Genomic DNA, 24,582 nt, shown 5'->3' with positions numbered 1-24,582 from the left:
CTGAAAAAAGGCCAACTAATCTGTAATCAAGGACCAGTGATTGCAAGAGAGGGATTATGAAGGGGCAGGAAAAATTTATGAGATATTTTCATTACCTTATGTGGCAGATTTATGCCTACATTTAAGTGTTTTATCTCAATAATGCTGCTTTAAACATAAAACCTAAGAGTGAAGCATAGTGGCAGGAGGATCACAAAATAAAAAAATGGGCTGGGGATGGAGCTCAGTGTTAAGGCCCTGGGTTCAATCCACTGTACTATAAGGTAAAAAAAAAAAAAAGTTTATTAGCTCTTACTACTGGAGTTTATATTTCTCCAGAAGGCACCCACAAACCCACTTGAGGTGAACTTCTACCTTGGGTATCTGCGGAGACAAAGGCAAAACCCTGAAGGTTCTCAGGTCCTAGCAAAAGATCTATTGTGCAAGCCACAGCTCAATTTTTGAGGGTGCTCACAATTCCAATTTTTTATGATTCTGCATATTTCTAATTGAAACTAAATCATACTCCACTTTGGAATTAATAAAAATTTCCTTGTTTTGGGCTCTCTGCACAAATGCTTGATTGCAGCTGAGATTGCACACATTTTTATTTTTTAATACTTAATGATGGTTGAATTAACATTTATCAGTATTTCTCAGTGTTTTAGTCTTCTCAAGATGCTTATTTCAAGACCCAATTATACAAGTACTGAATTATGTTACTGGGAGAAGAAAAATTTGATCCAGGTAGAGCTAGGGAATCTCGCAAGCTCTCCATAAACAGACAGGAATCCACTCAATACCTTCACATAAGTGCAATTGCTTACAGCTTCCTAATTCAGCTATTTCTAGGATTAAGATATTTATAAAAATCCAAGGCATACATTATTAAGCTTATACCAATTTTATTAATAATAAGCAAAATTATTTTAACATGTATATAGATTTATTTTCTTACTTTGGCACATTAAATACAGAAATATTTACACATAAAAAATACTGTTTTAAAACTATCTTCAGAAATAAAGATAGCAATATTTTACAAAGAACATGTTTTTTGAAAATAGACATTGGAAAAAAAAAACATTTAAAACAAGTGACAAAACATTTAAATTAACAGACTCCAGACACTGACAGCTGAGTTGGTATTAATTTGGTAAAACAAATATAATGTTAACAGGTGGTAAACCAGATTTACATTTAAGACTGTCTAGACAAAATTACATGGACTTTTTTTTACCATGAAATTGAACCAATTTTAATTTATCCTCTAAATCATAAATCTTTGGTAACTGTTTCCCCTTTTGTATAAATATTTAAAATTCTAATTTGTATTGAGAATTTTAAGCTTTTTCACAGCAAGTTGTAAAATATTTTAAGAGGCTCTCTGCCCTCTATTTTTGGGGAACAAAATTCCAGATATCACAGTGATTAACATTAAAAACAATTATTTTTACTTTTTAAAATAAAAACCTAACATTTTGTAATTAACCTTCATGATAATTTAAATTGATTCATTTAGAGGTCACAATCTTCGTAGACTCTCTTTGCTTTTTTTAGTACCAGGAAGAGGACCCATTTTATAACTAGTCTTTAGGAGCTTGCCATTTGAGCAGTCTTCAGTGCTATGATAATCACATAGACACTTTGTACAATAATCAAATCTACAACCTTCTCGTTCACATGTTGCTCGGTGTAAATAGCAATCAAATTTTGCAGGTGATTTACAGCGAATGCAGGCTTTGAGACTTTCATTCTTTTTCAAAGTCTTGGCAACCTAGAAAACAAAAAATTTAAGTAAATATTAGAAAGGACTAGATGTACTGCAATTTAGTTAGTAAAACCAAAATGGGTACCTCTGTGCCATAAGATGGTTCCTGCCCCTAGGAGCCTACCTTTCAATGGTCAAGAGATAGCATCACTTGTCAAGGGGTCTAACGGCCACTGTTACTTTTAGACTTGCCATCTTTCATCTCATGAATGCTACTTACAAATCCAATCCCTAACTTTAATGCCACCTTTTTTCTGTAACATCTTCCTGGTGTCTGTCATTTAAGAATTGGTTGCTTTCACCATTACTTTTCTTTTTATAAACCATCTACCACAATATAAGGCACTTTTTTTTTTTCCTGCGGCAGGCTTTAATTTCAAACTAGGGGCTCTACAATAACATTATGGTCTTCTAACTAAAATTTACAACTTTATCCATATGTGAGGAGAACTTTTAGTGGAGATGAGAATGATCTGAAGATACTGTAGGAAGCTTTGCCTACTAGGAGTTGGATATTTTCTGCTTAGCTCATTCCTCACTTACAAAATACAATTCTAAAATGTAGTGCTGAGATATTTAAGAAACTTTCTAATTATTTTTGAGAGTAAAATGAAGGGGATTAATAATTCTGTAAATTCTTATTATACTATAATTACAGTTAAATGAATACCTGTATCAGGTGTTGTAATTTGGGATGGAATGGAAGTTATTATCTAGAGCCAAGTTATATTTTTATCTTGAAAGTTTCCTATTTCTCATTTTAAACCTTTTTAAGAATAAATGCCAATGTTTTTTATATACTGACAAACAAAATTACCTCAGAGAATTCACTGTGTCGACTGTAAGTGGAACTTTTCTGATCACCTTTCTTGGATAACTTGACTTGAGCATCTTTTCTGGGAAGAGTCTGGGATGCTGATTTTTGAACAGACGCTAATGCGGTTCTGATCATAACATATTCTCTGGTTGTAGCGTGTGGTGAAAACTTAATGCTCTTTTCCTAATTAAAAAACATTTAGTAGGAATTAAGATACTTTCTTACATAAATTCAATAGTCATCTTTAGTTTCTACATATATAAGGTCAAATGAGCACGTAATGGACATATTCCTACATCTAACTTAACTGCACATGCTTAAATACAGCTACACATAACTATTCAAACATGGAAAGTCTAATTCATGGCAGAAAGTAGGAACCAGAAACTGAGAAATAAATCACTTTAATACATAGTCTGTATTCTATTTATTTTTGAGACAGGGTCTCACTATGTAGTTCAGGCTGGCCTCTAACTTGCAGCAATCCTCTTGTCTTAGCTTCCCAAGTACTGGGCAGTAACCAAAGTCAAAGTACAATCAACAAAATAAGTGGTCATTCCACCCATTACCAGAAGATGGCAGTAGCTACATTTGAGTGTCATCTCAAATGCTATGAGATTTAGAAACCATTTAATTAGATTTTCCATCATCGGTTTACCTGTGAACAAACTAAACTTGGAAACTAATCAATTTACATTTAATCTAAAGTTACACTTCCGGTTAAGTAGCAATCTTTTAGTCATGCATAATTTTGATTCCAAAAACTTCTACAGTTACCAAGTATTTTAGAAAAGTAAATGTATTTCCCCCTTCCACAGTAAGAATATGTTGATAATTTACTGTTTTACTGGTAACCGATTAAAAAAAGAAATCTTTTTTACAGCCCAATTTCTTAATCACTAAGAAATACAAATAAAACTAATTGCCAAAGTCTATAAAACATATATACAAACAGCAACTAAGATCCACTAGATGGTCAACTCTCATTATCTGAGAACTGAGCAATTCCCCTCTTATTACTTTGGACATTCTATTTCTAGTTGGACTTTCTAATTCCTACCTTATTACCTTGGAAATTCTACTTGAATCCAACAAATAAACGACCAAGGTGGGCTGCCTTGCTCTTTAATTTTGAAGGGTTTCTTATTGAATTCTAGTGAAAGGCTAAAATGCTTTGTGAATTTAAAGAAGGGTTTCCAGATTGCCTTTCTTTTCTACTTCCTTCTTTTTTTTTTTTTGAGATGAGGTCTTGCTATATAGTTCAGGTTTGTCATGAATTCACTGTGTACCCCAGGCAGGCCTCAAACTCCTGCTGATCCTCCTGCCTCAGCCTCCCAAGTGCTGGGATTACAGGTATGCAGCACCACACCAAACTGCTACTTCCTTATTTCTAAAGGTAAAAGAGTAACAGCAATGCATTTTGAAAAGAAAACATCACCCACAAAGACTTACAGTAATTCTTTGCATTGCTTTTTTGTACAACTGGAATGCCCCTTTATCATCTTCTAGAATCTTCTTCCAAGTAGTGCTCACTTTAGACACACTGGAAAATAAATGATCATAAAAGAAACAAAGTATGACAAAGATGCTAAGATGAATATAGTAAAGAAATATTAACCGCACAAAAATGAAATATATATTAACAGTGCTTCTCAAATCTGACTATACATTAGAATTGCTTGGGACACTTAAGATTTAAGGATGCCCATGCCTAGTCATTTTGGGTTTAACTTGCCTAAATGGAACAAAGAATTCTGTTTTGAAAAGTTCTCCATCAAGTATTTCCAGGTTAAGAACTACTATTTTGTGTCTGTTTTTGCAATATTTATGAAAACCAAATAGCCAGCATTCTGTATATGATACCATGTTAGATGTCAAAGTACTGTGGGACACATTGCTACTAGTAGAAATCAATTCTAAAAAGTTATTAACATGAAAAAAATACAATCTGTGAGTTATTATCCTTTTACAGAGCTAGTCAACAAGAAGTATCAATACTTACGTGTTTAACTTTACCCATAAAGACTACAGTAAAGGCACACTTGCCAAGTATTCTAATTTTTCAAAAAGCCTCAAAATTAACCCAGTGGAGAGCTGAATCCAACCTAATCCAATAGCCTGTAGAGTATAATCCTCTTATTTTTCAAAGCTACCCCATCCTGGTGGGGGAGTAAGGGGAGGGGGGAGTGGGATAAAGTAAAATTTATTAAAAACAAAAAAACAAAGCTACTCCATCCTAATGGATTTTACTTGGTGTAACTAAGATTTTTTTTTTTAGTTTTTTGAGACAGGCAATACTCCTGCCTCAGCCTCCCAAGTGCTGGGATTATGGGTTGTGCGCTACTGTGTCCAGCCCAAGATTTTAAAATAAATGGTCATAATTAGATCCCTATTTGTGAGTCTCCACATTTTAATCACTGTCATACCTAGGAGAGCCCAGCATCAATAGTGTCTGAACAGAAATTATCTCACACTTCATGGGTAACAAAGTCATAACAATGATTATACTTGCAGAATGGAACTAGGCCTGCTTTGTGTGTGTGGGTGGGGGGGTGCTAGGGATTAAACCCAAGGTCTCGGTACGGAGCTATATTTCCCTCTCCCCTACTCTTTTTTGTTTTGACAGAAAGCCCAAGTCACTAAGTTGTTCGTTCTGGGTTCAAACTTGGCCTCCTCCTGCCTTAACCTCCCAAAGTGCTGGGATTACAGGTACGTACCATGCTTGGCTAGGCTGCTTTAGTTAAGCCCCAAAGATATAATTTAGAAATTTCAGAATTAAAATGAAAAGCCACCAATCTAACAAAGTTAATATCATGAATTTGAAATTCAAAATGTCCAAATCGAATGCATACTTCCATAAAATTTTCTTTCATTTTAGTGTCACACAGGTGGTAAAATACTAGCTAACAAGCAAAAGCCATTACACTAATTAAACAACACTGTAATACTGCTACATCCACCAGCAGTACTGAGCCATCAAAAATCCATACTATATTATACTATACTTACTTGATTAAGTCCATATCACTGAGCTGAGCCAAAATATTTGCTAAGAGATGTTTGAGTTCCCTTCGAAAGAGTTCATTGAGAATATCTACAAATTCTAGGCCCATTTTCCTGCCAATTATATTCTGTAGTCTAAAGTTCCCACTGGATATAATTTCTTTCAGTATTTCTCGATCTATTTTAGGATTTCGCTTGGCATTCTTTTTTAATGTTGAACAAACCACTTTTTCAAAATGAAGAACTGGCATTAAGTTTTTGTTGGGATACTGGTCTGGGCTTTGTGTCTGTGGCAGGCAGGACTGTGGTCTGCTTCTGAAATTTTCTTCCAGAGTGAGGCTATCCTCTTCATGTTCATTGAGGCCACTTTGTTGAGTAAATGAGGAATAGCCACTGTCTTCATAAAGCCTATAGGTCTCTAATTCTTCTATTTCATTTGAACTATTAAGTGTTTGTTCAACATGTCTATTTTCCTTGTTATGCAAGGGCTTGCTTTTCGTTTCAAATTCTACAGTCCGAGGGCTCACAGTTGGTGAACTAAGGTATGATAACCTTTCATATTCTCTAACGCAGTCTTTACAAGAACCTTCCAAATAAGCAGGACTGTAGAAATCTTGTCTTCCACTGTCATCAGGTTTTACCAGGTTAATTTCAGGATGAATATGGTTACAATTAACGTCACACTTCATTTTGACATAAAGAGTGGAACTTTCTTCTTTATAACCTAGAAAAAGAAGACAACATTTACTTTTTAACTGAAAAATTTCCACGTATCTTTAAGATGGGATATGATATTTAATTATTTTGCATTTTCTGAGCACTATGTATTGCCTATAAAGCTATGACATTATGCAAGCTTACTCATATGACCATACTATGTGGAAATACTACTCAAACCCATAAACATATATATTCATATAGATATTTAAATTATTCCCCCAACAGTATTTCAGAAAACATGGATTCTGAATCTGCATAACTGTAACATTGGCTACTTTGAATCTATATCTGGTTAAGTAAAAACGTGGGAAAAAGAACTACAAAATAAATAGCTGAACTTCTCAAATGAGAAAAAATGACACATCAAGAATAGAGTCTGAAGTAAAAAGTATTTTTAAAGTACTTCTAGTACAAATACTTCTGGAATTCCTGGACTTGAAATGACATTTAAACATCCGTAAGTTAACATCTAACTGAACTCCCAAAGCTCTTATCTCTGAGTTTTATTTTGGTCAGTGATCTGGGTGACCATCTGATATTTTTAAGGTTTTTGTGAATCCTATTGGATAGTAAACTCATGCACAGGTACAATGCCTTGGTTTATCTTGCCTAATAGTGTCAGAAATACTGCTAACAATCAAAAGTAAGACTTAGAATGACATTCCATCATAAAAACCAGATTTAATTGCTGAAGGTAATAAGACAACAGGTATGAGTTACTGTTCAGTTGTTCTAAAATGACTCCAGTCAAAGTACAAAGTATAAGTAGCATAAAAGGAAAAAAATGATACTATTGACAAGTCATGCAATTACTTCTGAATATTATTCATTAGAATACACTACAGATTCAAATTTAAATTAAAAAAATATGTTCAGGTTTGTTACTCCCACCCTAAACCTTAGGGCCTAAGAAATCATTTATGATATAATTCGACAAACAACATTTCAAGGTAACTTTAAAACAGTGTCTCAATCTCTGTACTATTGACATTCTGGACTGGCCAATTCTTTTCTTATGGGTCACACTGCATATTGTAGGATGTTTAGCAGCCTTTACCCATTAGATAACAGTACCATCCCCTTTCCTCAAGATGCAACAATGACCAAATGTCACCAGTTACCATTCATTGCCATATACTGGGGAAGAAAAGTAGTAACGGCCAAATATCATCCCTCATGCCTCAGTTGAGGACCAGAGCTTTGAAGGTTTGGGATTTTGTCAGGCAGTAGGGACTGAGGAGATCATTCACTGAAAGCCAACTTGAGCAAAGGTACAATACTAAGAAGCAGTATGATGGTTTTCCTGAAACTATCCACCACTACTAAAGGCAGAGTATAGGAAGAAAACAATCAGGACACAGAGAAAGCCTTAGGGTCTTCACTGCTAGGTTAAATGTGGACTTCATATGCTTTTTAAACATTCTTATTTCTCATTCCTCCTGTAAGCCAACTACAGGTAAGTTAATAACTTATCCTATAAGCAAATGGATGTGCCAGGTTATTATGTACTAAATGGCATTAATTTGTCTGTTATTTAACTCCTTTTAGAGCAAAAGTTTTCAAGTCAAAATACAAAAGGATATCCGTCAAGTAACTTTGTAAGTGGAAACCATCTTCTATTTTCTAACTATGAAAGACAGTTATGTGCTCCAGGATCACACTAAACTTTAGACTAAACCTAAAATCTAGGTTTAAACTAAGAGTTTAGGGCACAGAGAATAAATAAAAAGTATACAAATTCTAAATTCCCAAATAATTTTAAAACACATTTAGTAGTTCCCTTTTATTCAGAAGAATTTAAAAAAATGCCAAGAGGTTGTTTTTTATTCTTTCTCCAACTTCTGTAAAGGATTAAGTTCGAGTCAGATATGGTGACCCATGCCCGTAATCTTAGCACTTAGGCTGAGACAGGAGGATCACCACAATTTCTATTTAGATAGGAATTCCATTTATGTGACAGGATAAAAAAGTAAAAGCCACGTTTAAAGACATACCTTTCAGTTTATTTAGTAGTCCAAAGCAAAGGGACGTGAAACCTTACTTTCAGAATTTCTTTATTCAAAGGCATACTCATTGTCTTTAGAACTATTTCTGGAAGACTGTCCACAAAACCATTCAGTATCATTCTTTGAATACACAGTCCTTTAAAATAGGGCTAACAATGATTCAAATGTCTTCTATTTGTTGAATAGTTTGTAGTTTCCAGTATTTCTAAATACTTGACCCACACAGCCTCTGAGGTAGAATGGGGAGTTCTATTATCTTTACAATGGAGGTCAGGGAAGCTCAGCTGAGAACCCTGCACAAGATTTAATAAGTAGTCCAGACAGCCGGAATGTTCTTTTTGACTCTAAATTCAGTGCTCTTTCCACTATCTCACCTGGGAATGAGGTGCTTTGGAAATAGATTTGCTCAAATAAAAACAAAGCCACAATTTATGAGGGAAGAGTTTTTTAATATTTTTCTTTATGGTACAAAGAAAACATTTTTATCTTTCAGACATAACTACTATTTCTTACTTCAGAATCTCAAGCTAATGGCACAGTGCCTGACACAATGAGGACTTACACAAAAGTGTTTCCCAGTATTTTAGTTAATACCAGCATTAAAATCTCTTACTTTCACTCATTAAATAAGCACTTATGGAACTTTAACAAAATCTTTCTGCTTTTTCTTTTGTGGTACTAGAAACTGAATCCAGGGATTTATAATCCCACCCTCTGTGTTTCACATGAATAGCAGATGCTATATACCCAGCACTCAACACTTGGATTTCTATGGTGCATGTTACAATCTGTGAACCAGTACTGATCTATTATTAAAATCCTTATTTTCCTTAGTTTCTACTTTTTCGTTGCTCCAGGATCCCAACTAAGATAACTTAAGTCTCCATAGGATCTTCTTGGTTATGTCAACTTCTGACTTTCCTTGGGGAGGGGGGTCACAGCTCAGTGGTAGGGCACCTGCCTGGCATGTGAGAGGCCCTCGGTTTGATCCTTGATCCCTCCCAGTACCAAAAGAAAAACAACAACAAGAAAAAAACTGGCCTGACTTCCCTTGCAGAAGGATCCTTGGTTGGGATTTGCATATTTTTCCTCATGGTTTGTCTGAGGTTGTGTTTTTAAAACAGAGCTCAAGTGCCATTGTCACCATACCCTAATAAGGGTAAACAGTATCACTATAACTTATCTTTTACAGTGTTTACCTTGATCGCCTGGCTGAGGAAGTGTTGGTCAGGTTTCCCCACTGTAAAGTCACTTCTTTGTGTTCCTTTCCCTTTCCATACTCTTGAAGGAAGTCTCTATACATAGCTCACATTTCAAGGGAGTGATGAATTTTGTTCCACCTCTTTGAGGGGAGTAAATATATAAATCATTTTTCTGCATGGAAGTGTTTGCTATCTGTTCTATTCCATTTATTTATCATATATATCAGTACAGACTCATGGATTTCAGGTCATAATCCAATAATAAAGTTGTTGATAAAAGTGTTCCAGTTTTCGCTGTTGTGAGCTCTTTCAGTTGGCTTGGGTACCCACTTAATATACTTACAAATGATACCTGCATCGTTTTGTTGAGTGTTCCTTGTACAAGGAACACTTTTTATTGGAGAAAATTAATAGAAACCAAAATCGGGATGTTGGTTGTAGATTCAATTTTAAAATCTGAGATTACTGCTGTGAATGTTTTATCACAATATTATAAAATAAGCTGAATTAAACACTACCATTTATAGGAAAGAACGCTGAAGTAAATTAACTCTTCATCTCTAACTAGTCAAGTACTTCTCACTGATGAAGTCCTGTGTTCCTAAAAAATTTAAGAAATGTATGTGTTCATGTAATTGATCTGGTATTACCCTGAAAGGGAGAAAATATGACATAAATTAAACAAATGATGGTAAAGAGTCTAGTTTTGCTTGAGCTGGGCGTGGTAGAGCATGCCTGTAATTTCACCACTCCCAACACTCCAAGTCTAAAACAGGAGGATTGCTGCTAGTTCAAGGCCAGCCTGAACTACCAAGACCCTGTCACAAACAAACATGTTGAACTTTGCCATTTCCATTTACTCAATACCTGCTTAATGACAGGGCAAGAGGGAGAAAGATAATTATCTTTTTTTTTCTTTTTTTGCAGTACTGGGGATTGAATCCAGGGCCTTCACACTGTGCTACATCTCCAGCCATTCTTGTATTTTTAAATTCTGAAATAGGATCTCACTAGTCATTAAATTAGCCAGGCTGAACTCCTGCCTCAGCCTCCCAAGGTGCTTGTAATTAAGGTTGTGCTCCACCAAGCTTGGCTTTAAGGATGATTTAGACAAAGAGACATTCTGAGATCTGAAAGCTCTGTGATATCTGTCGGGAAGTGTTCAAGGGAAACACAGGAAGCAAGAAGCAAGGAGCAAGAAATATAAAATATTGAAGGAGTAAGGCATGTAGGGCTGCAACTTAGTGAGTTAGGAGAATGATTCAAAAATAATTTGAGAGTTAAGAGTGGTCTACAGTAAGTGTAAGCTATCTTGACCTTTGCGTTGTTCTAAGTAGTGGAGAGAGATTGGTTATATTTTGAAAAGATCATTGGCAGCTGTGGAGAACAAGTTGCGGAAAGTAACAATAGTAGGCAAGCAAGTGTTTCACAGAAGTCAAGAGAGGTGGGGACCAGGAGTTAGGATGATAATTGCACTGGAAATAAAATGGGTAGATAAAAGAGGGTTCGATCCCTAGTACAGGGCTGGGGTTGGGGCTGGTCCTATTATTTAGGAGAGTAAAAATTAGTTGTTAATGTACTGGGTGTGGATGGATGATGACTAAGGAAAGTGGAGTAAAAGAATATACTGGGGTTTCTTGCTTGATTATCTTCACTAAAAAGTATCATTTCCAGAATTTGGGAAAACTGACACAATTAATTCTTAAAGTCTCAGTTCCCCACCCATAAAATGCGGGAAAGATAAAGGAAATAAATGAATGGTTAGTTTTTAGAGTCCTTATCACAAAGATCTAATCAACAGAATCTATTTTATCACGTTATTCACAATAAGTCAAACTCTTTCATATTCCTTACAATGAAAATCTTGAACATATAAAAGTAGTAAAATCCATTGTACACAAAAGCATGCATTTAGGAATCAGATCCAAGTTCCACATTAAAGTCCCTGCTCAGCCTTTTGAGTAGCTTTGGTAACTTGGAACAGTTATGTGTCCTATTATTCCCTGTTTCCCCTAAAATGGAGACACTATTGAGAGTCAAATATTGCATTTTAAAAAACTCTCACTACCAAGTCACAGCCAATAAAAAAATAGTTTAATAGTAAACTTTATTAAGTCTGAATTCCATTTAACTTTCCAGTATAGAACTGACATTTCATATTAATATGATTAAGATTACAGTGGTAAAAAATCTATATAGCTTGTCCAGTATGTTAATTATATAATTAAATTCCAGTGTTCAATACTTACAGATAACCACCATGTGCCCAAGGTCAGGCATGGACATTCCTTTAAGAATTTAAGAGGTCCAAAGCTCATGCCCATACAAACCAGCCATAATCTTCATGAAAATTTTAGAAAAGCCTTCTTTAAAAAAATATGTAGGTGTAGTAATTTTTAAATTTCATTTCTTCTAATCTATAATTAGGAAAAAAGCTGTAAGCAGCAAATACTTTGAGGAGAAAAAGTAGTAAAAAACAACTGGAATTTATAAAAATCAAGCTTCAGAATTTCAAAGGGAGATTTATGATTGAGGACCTACAGATATACTTAGCCTGTTAAAATGAAGTAGTTCTTTCTTTCAAGACTTGATTGCTTTTCTAATGAAAGAGGCATTATCAAACTGTTACAATACAAAATCGAATTGCTATTTTCATTTCTAGTCATGTGAGGTAAAATGAGTGCATTGTGATTTTATTTAAAGATAGCAACAAAAAAGATGAAAATAAGCGTCTGAATTGTGAAATAACCCAAGTTATGGAATGGAGTATATAGGGTAAGTAAAAGCCAATTCAATTCTCACAAAAATCGGCTAAAAACTATAGACGATTCGCAATTTTGTATTAAAAAGTGCTTTAAAAAAACTACACCTCCCCCTTTCAAGGCTTAGAGATAGTTTATTAAGCAAAGGGGAAAAAGGGGAAAATTGACGTTTTTGTTGGTCCGTTCCAACTGAGATGGGGAGGGGATCGCTCCATTTGGCGGGAGTCGGAAGGAGCGAGACCCTGAAATCCTGAGAGGTCAGTGGGGGTGGGACGTCCCCGCAGGGCGCGGGACAGGCAGAGGCGGGAGATAACCTCGATCTCCCGCGCCCGCCAAGACTCCGGAGGCGGAAGGCTGGAGAAAGCCACCTTGGAAGCCAGGGTCCTGACAGATGTGGAAAAGGGTGTGAGGCACCTGGTCGGAGCCCGGGGACTGCAGGCTCGCGGCCCGGGTGGAAGGGAGGGGGATTTGGCGCCCATTCAGCGGAGTGGGGACAGGTAGATCTTCCCAGGCAGAAAACGCGCGCCCAGCCTGCCGCGCCCCGTACCTCCCCACGGTCGCAGCCCGGTTCCTCGTGGCCGGCAGAACCCCACCGCCCGCCATCCCACCATCTCATCCCGGCACATCTGGCTGCCCCTCCCCGAACGCCAGGACCACCGCCGCCACCCTCCAGAGAAGGCTGAGCGCGCGGCTAGGCGCCCGAGCTCCGGGCTGTTGGGTCGGGGGCCAGGGCGCGCCCTTCCCGAGCAGCCTCCCGGAGCGCGCACTCGCCCGCGCCCGCTCCCTTCACTCACCGTCCGAGGGGCGAGGGCGCCCGGCGGTTGTCACTGGGCTGAAGCTGCAGGAGGGTGACCGTGCGATACAGCTGCAAGGGCGCCGGCTCATGCCAGAGAACATGCGTCCCGTCTCAGGTAAACGAGTAGTGCGAAATCACAGCTGGCCAGCCGCTCCACAGAGCTGTAGCTCTTAAAAGGCGCCAGCTGGTACTTTTAAATCTTTGAATTTGGTGCCCAAATCGGCACGGCCCAATGAGACGCGTGCCTCGCAGGCTTGCGCCAATAAGAAAGCGATAGGCAGGGACTCGTTTACCCATGACCAATTGGAAGCAGCGAGGCGGGGCCTTAGCTGCAAAGCCCAACCCCCTACCATCTCACTACTTAGTCCGTCCGGAAAGATGCTCAGGCAAGGGGTGGGGCCTCCTAGGGCCCCAAGCCAGCGGCTCAGCCGCACGTGGAGAGGGCCTATCGCACATGCGTGTGCCGGCCGCGCTCCCCTCCGCCCTCTTGAGAACTGGCCTCCTGCAAGTCCTAATTTCATCCCGAAGGCAGCTCCGGCTTGGGTCTGAAGTTCTCTGATGGGTACAGATGATGCTCGAATTTCTTCGATACTCTCACAACTGGGAGTTCGGTGAGCGGCAACTCTGGTCGTCCGAGAATGCGGGCTTTCCGGAAGACAGACCCAGCCCCCAGCCCCCAGCCCTAGGTAGCCCGCGGTAGCCCGCCTCTCTAGGATTTCGGCGCGCTTCTCGTTTCCTCCTAAACTCGGCCCTCCCCCTGCCCGGGCCTCCGCGCAGGCGCCTTGCTGGGCGGGGAAACCAAAGACTTGGCGGGTTGGCGCTTGCGCTCTGGAGTCTCCCGCGTTTCCTTGAGGCTGGCTGGGAGGGAGTGTTAACAGGTAGCGCGCGTAGGTGCGCGTTCCTCATAGCGCGGCGAGACGAGCAGCACAGCCGCGGCGGGATATTTGCTGCCGCCCTTTTTTGGACCTTTGGGTGGACCTGAATCTGTTTTTCTTTCTTCCTTTCTTCCTTTCTTTCAGCAGTTAATCATACTGTATTAGTATTTATTCGTGTTTTCAGCTGTCGTTCTTCAGCTACTAATGATTTTAATGAGCATTAAGTTTTTAAAATTTGTATTTACGCTCTTTTGGGTTTTTGTTTCTTTCATGAGCCAAGCGTAAAATAAAGCAAAATCCCCACTTTATTGGGCTGGAGGTCCCTGGCCAGGTGAATAGTTTTCTAGTCCTGGCTGGAGCAGATAATGACAAATTGTACCGTATTTATTACTGATGCTAAACTTTTGACAACTTGCCCATGCTCCCAAGGTGTGACATGGCATTGTTGGCTGCAGCACAGTGGAGCCATGGGATGTCTGCTTCAAAAAAACCCAAATTCCGCCTTGTGCTCTTGCTTCTCTGCAGCATCTAGAATAATGAATCAGTACTTTGTTTTCAGTTAGTGTTTCGTGCAGTTGGTGACTTTCAGTGTGAGGCAGAGGCAAGTTGAGGATGAGTCATACAAGCGCTGGATGGATCCGTCTAACGAAACATTTTTATAATGAGCTCATGATGTTTTTTTTCCACTTTCATTGTTTGAAATGTTGCATTACAATGGTATCAACTTTGGTTACTGAAATTTTTTGTCGGCCCCTGAAGTTTTGCACATAAGGGCGTTGACCTTATTTGCCTCGCTCTGGTGCTGGGTCCTGGAGATTCAGGTACAAAAAGGTAGAAGTCTAGTCCTTCAGGGAGTATATGTGCAAATGGGAAAGAAGTTGATAATTAAGAATCTCAGTAAATGAAAGAAAATATAAAACAATGGAAGAGGATAGAGAATAGGAGTAGAGATAGGTTAAGGACATTGGTCAAGAAGATTTGTGAGGCTTTGAGCCATCATCTGAATGCTGAGGCAATGCAGAGAGCTGCACAAGCAGAGGGAAGACCTCTGGCAAGAACTCATCCAGCAAGGAAGAATTTAGGGAACAAGGTCAAAGTGGTAGGGAGAAGTCAGGTCCTGTAGAGCCTTGTAGATTCTATGTAAAGTTTAGATCCTTCTGATTGTGTTGGATAGCAGTTGTAGGGATTTTAGCAAGGAAGTGATTTGTTGAGTATTAAAACTGTGAGCAGGGCATGGAGGTGTATGCCTGTAATTCCAGCACTCAGGAGGCTGAGGCTGGAGGATTGTAACAAGTTTGAGACCAGCGTGGACTACATAGTGAGCTCAAGGCCAGCCTGAGCTACATATCCAGACCCTGTCTCAAAAAAACAAAACAACAACAAAAAACCTATAATAGGTTCTTTTTATGTACTGTGAAAAGAACGTTAATATTATTATTTTTTTTTCTGGTACTGGGGATCAAACTCAGGTCCATGCCCTTGCACAGTAGGCAGCAAAACCACTGAGCTAAGTCCCTGGCCCAAGAACATTAATATTAATCTTTAATTATTGCAATAATACTAACATTTTTATTTCATGATGATTATACGCAGATGTGTAAGTTAATTCTGACTATGTGGTTGCAGAACTGCACAGCTAGTAAGCATATGAATCTTGTAGACTGGGAAGATCCCTGAGCTAAACTATGTCCTCACATAACAGAAGGTGGAAGGGACAGACTATGAAGTTGGGAGTCTGGGACTCAAAAGTCCATGTGCTTTATTCCCTATTTTTCTGAGAAATAATATTTTCTGGGGTCTGGTTAATAGTATATTTTCACATTATTTCCCTATTTGACCTTAGAGATCATCTTTATTTTTAGATATGGACAAAGATAAAAGGGAGGGGTTTTTCATTAAATTAGTTGAGCACCTGAAATGTAACCCTTGCATCCATAACTGAAAAGTAAGTGTTCAGCCACTGTAAGTCAAGGACCATCTGTATTTGTTCTTCCTATGTCTGGACCCACCCTTTCCCTTTTCCTTTCCCTTTTCTTTCTCTCTCTCTCTCTCTCTCTCTCTCTTCTTTCTTTCTTTCTTGCATTACTGAGGCTTGAATCAGTGGCTTTTGCACTTCATTACATCACCAACCTATCCTCCCTCCCCACCATGCACACTTCTTTTTTTTAATACAAGGATTTACTGAATTGACTGGGCTGGAATTTAGGATTTTCCTGTTTCAGCTCCCAGAGTGCTGGGATTACAGGCATGTTCCATGATGCTTTGCCTCCTGTTTCCTTATTAAACACAAAATCTTGGGACAGAAATAAAACAGTAAATTTACTACTTTGCAGAAAATGTTATTTAGGAATTATGGTATCTTAGTCCATTTTGTGCTACTATCACAGACTCAGTAATTTAAAAAGAATACAATTTTATGTCTCACAGTTCTAGAACCTAGGCATCTAAGATTGAGACTCTGACATCTGGTAGAGTCTGCTTTATGCTTCCAAGATGGTGCCTTGAATTCTGTGTCCTCACATGGCAGAAGGTGGAAGGGCAAAAAGGGCCAAGCTCCCATCATCAAGCCCTTTTATCATAGCATTAATCATTCCATAGGGCAGAGCCCTCAGGACCTAAACACCTCCCAAAAAGCCTCACTTCCATACACTACTGCATTCTTGATTAAGTTTCCAACACATGAATTTGGGGAGACACATCTGGACCATAGCATATGGTGAAGTACTGTGGAATATAAATGAAGGAGCAGTTAACTCTACCTAAGACACAAGGTGCCTTTTAGGTTGGACACTGAAATCTGTCTGCAGAGGTGTTTTCAAGGTAGAGCATGCAGCATAAGCAAGGGCAGGTGGGTGTGACAACACATGGTTAATAAGATAGTTATATAAATGGTTTGATTATGCGAATATCTACAAAGGTCCATTTCAAGGACCTTAAAATATTGTTAGGATTCCACTAGGCTTCTACTGCTACAGTTATAGTGCTCTATTCTGACCATTTCATGGATTTCCAAAATTACATTTGATCATCTAGGAATAAGTAATTAATGTAAGAGGTGCCAGTGACAGTTGAATGGCCAAAATGCCAGTTGCTCTGGCTGTTTATAATGTACTTACTCTTATAATGGTAGCACTCTGGGAACTGAGGCAGGAGGATTCCTGCCAGTTGGAAGCTAGCCTGGGCTAAATAATGGGTTCAAGGCCAGCCCGAGAACTACATACCATAGGGAAAGCCTGTCTCAAAATAAATAAATAAATAAATAAATAAAATAAACTTACTGATTTATTTACACTATTTTATCTTATTTTATTTGCCACCAGGGATTGAACTCAGGACTTTTGCCTGCGAGGCAGGCACAGTGCCACTGAGCTAAATCCCAGGCCCTATTTCAAATTTCATTTCATTTCACCTGTGCCAAGAGCCAAGCCCAAGGCCTCCAGCATGCTAAGCATGAACTTTACCACAGACCTATGTCCCTGTCTCCTGATGTGTATTTTAAATTTGTATTGTTAGAAATCACTTAAACATCAGAGAACTTTTGTCTATCATATTCTAGTGTACAGGGAGTTTAAAAATTGATCAAAAACTCTTTTCCAACTTAATTAGTACAGCTCTTACACTTTCTTTTCCTGGGGGCAAGAGATAAGGGAATGGATGGGCTGCAGCCAGTGTAACTGTGTAAATTTAATAGCTCTCTCTTGTTTACAGAATAAAGTCCAACCTGTAATCTAATTTTCTAATTACTATTAGAAGAGAGAAGGGGAAATTAAGTAATAATACACTGTAGTATTTAATCATCTCTGGATGTGTACCTTTTGTCCAAAACAAAAACCTAAAAAAAGATATAAGAAGTAATAAAACAAGAACTGAATGTAGTTGATCAATCCTACTGTGTTCTTGAGTTGTAGAGGTCACTGAAAGCTGCATTCAGCAGTTGTTATGAAGACTGAATGCCTTTCATGAGAGGGATTCTCTTCAAATTAAGTCTGAGATTTAATTCATAGCCAGCTTTAATATTGTATCTTGTCTCTAATGGTTTTTGTGTACATTTCTTTTAAAGCATTCAGGTGAGAAAATATAAACTTACTCTGAGTTCACAGGAACTCAAAACTGCTGTTGATTCTAACCAATATGGAAAGGGTGTAGCAACTTTGGGAGTTAACCACATCTTCTAATTCTTTCAATATTTTAATCATATAACTTGAATGGTGAAACAGTTTTCTCAGGATATCTTACCTTGTATCTGTCATAAATTTAACATGTATTATCTACCAGGCAGAGTCCTACTAATAATAGATCTTAATTTACCTTATGTTAAAAAAAATTCCTTTGGGAAGCTAAGGCAGGAGGATCGTTGTGAGTTCGGGCAGCCTGGGCTACATAGTGAGCTCAAGGCTGGCCTGAATTACAGAGTCAGACCTTGACTCAAAAAAATTCTTGAACCATTTCTAGCAATTCACATTTCTTTGATACCTATTCTCTGTTGCTCAACACCACAAGATCTTTTATAGCTCCAACCAGACATTCCTGGCCTTCCTTTTCAGGCCGGGTTCTCTGGAGTCAGTCTCCATAGAAAAGGAAACAACTTATTTCTTTTAAATCTTTTCACAGAAGAAATTCAGCTTTAAGCTCATTTTAAAAGTTAAACTGTTTCAATTCACAGGGTGAGTTCAGTGGTCTCACCTTTTTTTTTTTTTTTTTTTTTTAATAAAATCTAATACATCCCAGTAAAAGCATCAGAGCATTCAAACCTGGCCTATTTAGATCAGTATTTTGTGGTAGCAATGCTAAGTCACAGGAAAAGGAGCTGTGTTTAAGCTAGCTAAGCCATAATCTGATTCTAGTTTTCAAGAAATACTGACTTGAGGAGCAAGTTAAATGACAACCATAGTTAGCTTGATCTTCTCAAGATCATGAAAATGTACTGCAATCCCATGCGAAAAGGAGGGAGGGTGGCAAAGCTGTTCTACATTGAAATTTAAGTGATAAAACCGCCACATTCCATGCATAATCTTTAATTGGATCTTAGTCTGAAGAAGTCAGCTCCAACACGTTAGGGAACAGCTGGAGAGATTTGAATGCTTGGGTATCTAGAGATACTTGGGATTTGGTGTGAATTTTGTTAAGTGTGATAATACATGCTTCAGTGGAATAGTGGCATTTTTTGAAAGTATAGGTTGAAATACTTAATGGTGAAGTGTTGATATTTGTAATTTACCTCAAGCAGTAAGCAAATATGAAAACATTATTGAAGTTAGCCAATGACTATGGGTGTTTTGCCAGTTAAGTCTATTGTATCTCAGCAAAAAATTCACCTTTCACTACCTAACTTAGCAATACTGGAGCTGGACCAGTGTCTCGGTCCATTTGTGTTGCTATAACTCAATACCTGAGAGTAGGTTAATTTTTCTGTTTTGTTTTGTGTTTTTTTTAGACAGGGACTTGCTATGCAGTTCAGGCTGGCCTCAGACTGACTCTTTGTGATACTCCTGCCTCAGCCTCCCAGATGATGTGTTTACAGGTGTGTGTCACCATGCCCAGCTGAGAGTAGGTAATTTATAAAGAACAGAAATTTCTCCAAGTTCAAGGTTCTGGCATTTCTTGTCTAGTGGAGGGCTTTCCTGCTATGCTGTCATAAAGGGTAAGCTAGCTGAACACCACATGAAGCCTCTTTTATGAGGGCATTAATCCCATTCAGGATGGAGAACTCTCATAGGCTAATCAAGAGTTTAATACTATTAGACTGGCAGTATCTGAATTTGGAAGTGGACACGTTCAAACCATACCAATCTGTACATCTGTCTTGGCACCGTGTTAACCTTTGTCAGTAAGGGTTGGTAGAGGGACACCGAAAGGATAGGGCTTCATTTCTTTTGTTTCTGTGCTGCCAGGGCACTTTTGGACACTGACAGTTAATTTTGTGTCAGTAGGGACACCCACATAATTGGTCACATTATTCTGTCTGGGTATTTCTGTGAAGTTTTTGGTTTTTCTTTTTTTGTGGTACCGGGGATCGAACTCGGGTCCTTGGGCTTGTGCAGCAGGTGGCGAAACCACTGAGCTAAATCCCCAGCCCTGTGAAGAAGTTTTTGGATGAAATTGACACCTAAATCTGCATTTTGAGTAAACAGATTACCTTCTCCATAATGTCAGTGGTTTCATCCAATCAGCTGATAGTCTGATTAGAACAAGGCCAGCTATCTCCAACAAGAGAATTCTCCAGCAGGGTGTTTTAGGACTGGGATTGTACTATCAGCTCTCCTGGGTCTCCAGACTGCTGGGATACACTGCAGATTTTGGACTTGTCAGGTGTGATAATTACATGAGCCAATCTTCTCCATTTATACACATCCTATTGTTTCTGCTTCTCTGAAGAGCCATAATACAGAAAGGCTTACTAGCCAACAAGTTTTATTTACACCTTGACAGAAAGTTTCTTGCTTACCAGTTGCTGGGGTCTGAAGCTGTCTGCTTATAACGCCTGATCAACCAGGTGTATATCAGGTCTCACCCAGGGCAACACAGGAACCTTTCCATCATTGAGTGGTTTGCAACCATACCCTCTAACAGGCCTGTGTTTAGGGGGTGGGAGCTTGCAAGGGTATTCATTCATCTGGCATTTCTTCAGTCCTAAGGTACCATCTCTTAGTGTATCAGAGTTCTCTTTTATTCCACTGTCAGTCAAATTAATGATATGGTTTCAGTCTCCTGACTGGACACTGACTAGCATGGTATGTATTTTATATTTGAAGCATTTCTAATAGAAATTTAGTTAAACTAAATTTAAACTAAATTTTTGATCATCAATTAAATATTTTACTGGAAACAAATGACTATTTTCCATTGTCTACTTCTTATGCAGAAGTGTTTGAGGTTTATAACAATAGTAATGGTGATCCTGGGTATGTGTTTTACTGATACATTGAGAGAGATCTACAGTAATGATCCATGCCTTAGGAATATGCACATTACTTCCACCTGTGCTAACTTACGTTTTTCAAGAAAGTACTGGTGGGTATTTAGTGTGATAAAATTTTTCTAAGCCATATGTTATATAAAAGGTTTTAATAACAGATCACCTTAAGCTTTTTTGGAAATAATTTCTACTAAAGATTCATAATCAGCATAGTCTTTCAATGATTGTATAAGTTCATCCAGTAGATAATCTCCTTGCATAAAAGTTTCAAGATCATGCAGTGATTTGTTTATTCTGTGATCTGTGATCCGGTTCTGTGGAAAATTGTATGTTCTTATTTTCTCTGATCTTCCTTTAGTTCCAACCTATTAAAAGATATGAGATGCAATTAGATTCAGGACAGCTTAAACTTACAAATTTAGCTTCCTTTGAGGATTAAGTTCTTGATATGAATCACAATTCAGGAACAAAGTTTTAATATTTTGAATTCCTAAATGACATGGGAACATGATATAGAAAAAAGAATGTGGGCTTTAAAATCAGATTAGTATTTGAATCCTGTGTTTGCCACTTTAATGCTGTATGACTTCAGGCAATCTACTTCAAGTCTAAACTTTGATTTCCTTATCTGTAAAATAAAGACAAGTAATGTCTATTACACAGTGACGATGTATATACAGAAGCTGGAAAACAGCTGATATTCAAATAGTAGACCATAATACATAATCTCTGTGAGTTAATGTAGTAATTTTGAGTAGTGAAAAGGTGATGAATGTCTCATGTTGAGGAATGCTTAAAAAGACTATGTAAATTAAAAAATTAAATGCCAAACAGAAAAGTAAGTTGTTACTTTCCAACTGTCTTGCTTCCATAATTTCAAAAGCTTAAAAATGAATGGGGACTCAGTATATCTTCTTTTCAGTCACTCTGACAAAGCCCAAGAAAGATGCTTTTGAAAGATGTTGAGAGATATAAGATTACTATAGAACCTTATTTAAGCTACTTGTTTTCTTATTTTGCCAAATATATGAAAATAATTTTGACATACAAATACTGAGTTAACCAAAAATATGTTTATCTTTTAGAAGCATTTTTAAGTTACTTTTTACCTGAATCATTCTTGCATTGTATCTTTTACTTGTTTCTTCCTCTAGATGCATACTGTAAAGCTTTGCACGTAACTTTTTCATAGCAGTCTCTCTATTTTTAAGTTGAGATCTCTCTTGTTGGCATTCAGAAACAACACCTGAATAATACGATGAGAATTAAATATCTGCATCTTTTATCAAGGAAAACTCTTTTTCCTTCTTATCCTTTTTCTTCCTTTATGAGCGGAGTAGAACAGTACTCTAACATAAAAGGCAGATATCAATCTTTATAAAGTTTATCAGAAAACTGCAAGTTTAAGTCTGAGCTATACCACAAAGTACTTCCTTATGGAAAGCATATATACTAAACAATAAACACAAATCATGTAATATAGATTGCTTTCTAATACCCCCTTACATTTTTAAAATAATTCCTTATAGAAACTAAGATATATAGGAGTTCAAAATCCTATTATTAGAAATAGCGCTATTAATACTTTTGAGGGTTTCCACTTTTTTTTCCTATTCCTGTTTGTGTACTCTATGGTATTTAAGACATCACCTTAAAGTTTAACGTGAGGATTTGCCTATATTTAAAAACAAAAAAACTATTAGTTCAGCACTCATTAACAAAACTGGTTAAAAAAAACCTGGTTAATGGAAGCTGTGCTTATTTGAAATCAGTCTCAAAAAGAGATTCTTGTATTCCTTTAGATATGTGTGGTCTGCTAGCCTTGTGTTCTTTATCTTTATTGTAAGTCACTGTAGTAACACTTACTACTTAGTTCTACATAGTAGTATATTGGAGACTTTAAAAGATTTAGATACAATTCCTTTAACTTATTATTGAAGTCAGATCCTTGGAAGTCTGTGAATAAATTCAATAAAGGCAAGAAACCCCTCAAATTATATGCAAAATTTTATGTAGATGTAGGTTTCTGGGTAGGAGGACCAATGCTGACATTTTCTGAAAGGAGTCCTCCAAAAAGGACAAGAAACACTGATTTAGGGTATTTTCTAATAAACAACCATAATAACTTCACTGTAAGCATTTAAAAAATATCTAAAATTATTAAATATATACTTCAAAAAGCCATTTGGAAGGACTACTGATAGACACCTCTCTTCATAGTCACTAATAAGGAAACTCCTTGGGCTCAGACCTCCTCCTCTTCCTGGCTTTGTAATTGCCCTGCAAAGTATCAGCTACAGATTCTAAGATCATGTAACTAATAACAGTCCTTAGTAGTATATATTTATTTGGTATTGAGGGTCTATATCAGTGGAAAATTAGTAATTTCCCTCAGAAATTGATTTTTCTTCAATATTTTATGTTCAAGAAATAAGTACATACCCGTTGGAAGGTGAACTATCCGGACAGCACTGTCTGTGGTATTTACATGCTGACCCCCAGCTCCACTGGCTCGCTTTGTATCAATTCTCAGATCTTTAGGGTTAATCACCAGATTAATCTATACATGTGAAGAAATGTGGCAATTTTAAAAATTACGTGTACCAGCTGTATATATGAGTTCTTCTAAAATTTAAAAGATCTAATTTTAAGAATAAATAGTAGTTGGAAGGATACTATTAAACTGTTTTTCCTTTAAGAAAAGTAGGGAATCAAAACACAAGGCAGAGCAAAAGCAAACACTTCCTAATGCTCAAAAACCAAGCTTCTCTGTGAATTACTTTCTTTTTTCCTCATGAACAGAACTTAGTTACTGTTAGAAATGTGTGTACATGACCTAAAATGAGATTTTACAGAATACTTCTACATGGAAGAAGACGTTAGTGGGGAGAAAAATGCTAGCCTGAATATAGGAAGGACTTATTTCAGACGTATTTTGAGGCAAAGGGACATGGCAAAGGCCAAGAAGCCAAGGGTGTAGATCAAGGAATACACTGCGTTCTGACAACAGGATAATTCTGTCTTAGGAGTCACCATCAGAAGCATTAGCTTTAAAAAGCTCTGTTCCATGAGCAACTGTTGACTACTCTCACATGTCTGCAGTGCTGACAGTAAGAAGGCTGTCTGTCATGCCCTTAGTCTTCCAGTCTTCCTTCAGTCCCTACAGGCCTCCCTTGTAAAGTTGCCAAGAGACCTGGATGATATACAAACCTCTCTCTCCCATTTTCTCATAAAAGCTTTTATCATCTCCAAGTGCAAACCACTACGAGTGGTTAAAGCAAAGTGAGTAGTACCTAGGTGTGGCGGCTCCCGCCATTTATTCGGTTTCACGTTCACCTTTAACTGTTCAGGTCCCCATCTAGGCTTCACAAAAAAATTACTTAAAGAAACTCCAGTAACCCTGCTATAGAGTTAAATGGAACGTTTCCTCAAAATTAATAAACAGAAACCTTTGATTAAACTTCCTTCTCCTCAAATAATTCATACATCATTCTGAAAAACAAATCAAGGGGCAAGACACTAGACTTGCCTCAGGATTCCAAGACCAGGGGTAACTATCCCTTACCTCAGTAGGTTGGGGTAATATTGCCACCGTCATCGTGCTAGTATGGATGCGGCCCTGCTTCTCGGTCTTGGGCACTCTTTGTACTCTATGTACTCCTCCTTCAAATTTCATACGTTTATAGGCTTCTGAACCCCCAATGCTGGCAGAAGCATGTCTAAGGCCACCTTGAA

At 37.8% G+C, this 24,582-nt stretch overlaps 3 protein-coding genes across 5 annotated transcripts in view; 1 reads left to right on the top strand and 2 right to left on the bottom strand.

Annotated features, from left to right (window-relative positions):
• Positions 1 to 870: 870 nt before the first annotated feature.
• Positions 871 to 13,433, bottom strand: Fbxo5 (F-box protein 5). Of its 3 annotated transcripts, XM_021237920.2 has the most exons (6): positions 13,055 to 13,432; positions 11,748 to 11,915; positions 5,577 to 6,294; positions 4,020 to 4,110; positions 2,568 to 2,750; positions 927 to 1,756 (listed from the first exon to the last, which is right to left on the bottom strand). In XM_021237920.2, exons 2-6 carry the CDS (start codon positions 11,782 to 11,784, stop codon positions 1,505 to 1,507), a joined length of 1,281 nt encoding a protein of 426 aa, XP_021093579.2. In that variant the 5' UTR covers positions 11,785 to 11,915; positions 13,055 to 13,432; the 3' UTR covers positions 927 to 1,504. The 3 variants fall into 3 exon arrangements, with proteins under 3 accessions (XP_004856917.2, XP_021093579.2, XP_087049561.1); XM_004856860.3 differs by lacking the exon at positions 11,748 to 11,915 and having other exon boundaries at positions 871 to 1,756; positions 13,055 to 13,433; XM_087193435.1 differs by lacking the exons at positions 11,748 to 11,915; positions 13,055 to 13,432 and adding an exon at positions 9,496 to 11,707.
• Positions 13,434 to 13,451: 18 nt separating this feature from the next.
• LOC101712657 (A-kinase anchor protein 17A) overlaps positions 13,452 to 24,582 on the top strand; it is a 16,928-nt gene continuing 5,797 nt past the window's right edge. The window contains exon 1 of the mRNA XM_004856858.4: positions 13,452 to 13,667. Within this exon, the coding sequence (XP_004856915.1) occupies positions 13,615 to 13,667 (53 nt within the window). The 5' untranslated portion in view covers positions 13,452 to 13,614. The remainder of the gene's footprint in view (positions 13,668 to 24,582) is intronic.
• The window catches only part of Mtrf1l (mitochondrial translation release factor 1 like), a 13,728-nt gene continuing 10,127 nt past the window's right edge, over positions 20,982 to 24,582 (bottom strand). Inside the window, exons 4-7 of the mRNA XM_004856859.3 lie at positions 24,413 to 24,576; positions 23,290 to 23,407; positions 21,957 to 22,093; positions 20,982 to 21,212 (exon numbers count right to left, since the gene is read on the bottom strand). Of these exons, the coding sequence (XP_004856916.1) occupies positions 21,012 to 21,212; positions 21,957 to 22,093; positions 23,290 to 23,407; positions 24,413 to 24,576 (620 nt within the window). The 3' untranslated portion in view covers positions 20,982 to 21,011. The remainder of the gene's footprint in view (positions 21,213 to 21,956; positions 22,094 to 23,289; positions 23,408 to 24,412; positions 24,577 to 24,582) is intronic.

The sequence above is a fragment of the Heterocephalus glaber genome, unplaced genomic scaffold (genome assembly GCF_053883595.1).
Source record: "Heterocephalus glaber isolate CG9 unplaced genomic scaffold, H.glaber_assembly_v1.0 deba00001593, whole genome shotgun sequence".
NCBI lineage: Eukaryota > Metazoa > Chordata > Mammalia > Rodentia > Bathyergidae > Heterocephalus > Heterocephalus glaber.
The sequence above is the reverse complement of the archived record's forward strand: the minus strand, read 5'-3'. Positions and strand labels throughout refer to the sequence as shown.

Excerpts from the sequence above, each read along its gene's own strand:
- Fbxo5 (XM_004856860.3), bottom strand. The coding sequence starts at position 13,157 with ATGTTCTCTGGCATGAGCCGGCGCCCTTGCAGCTGTATCGCACGGTCA. Across the intron at positions 4,111-5,576 it reads AGTGATATGGACTTAATCAA|TGTGTCTAAAGTGAGCACTA; the intron begins GTAAGTATAGTA and ends TTTATTTTCCAG. Across the intron at positions 2,751-4,019 it reads AAGCAATGCAAAGAATTACT|GAAAAGAGCATTAAGTTTTC; the intron begins GTAAGTCTTTGT and ends TTTTTTAATTAG.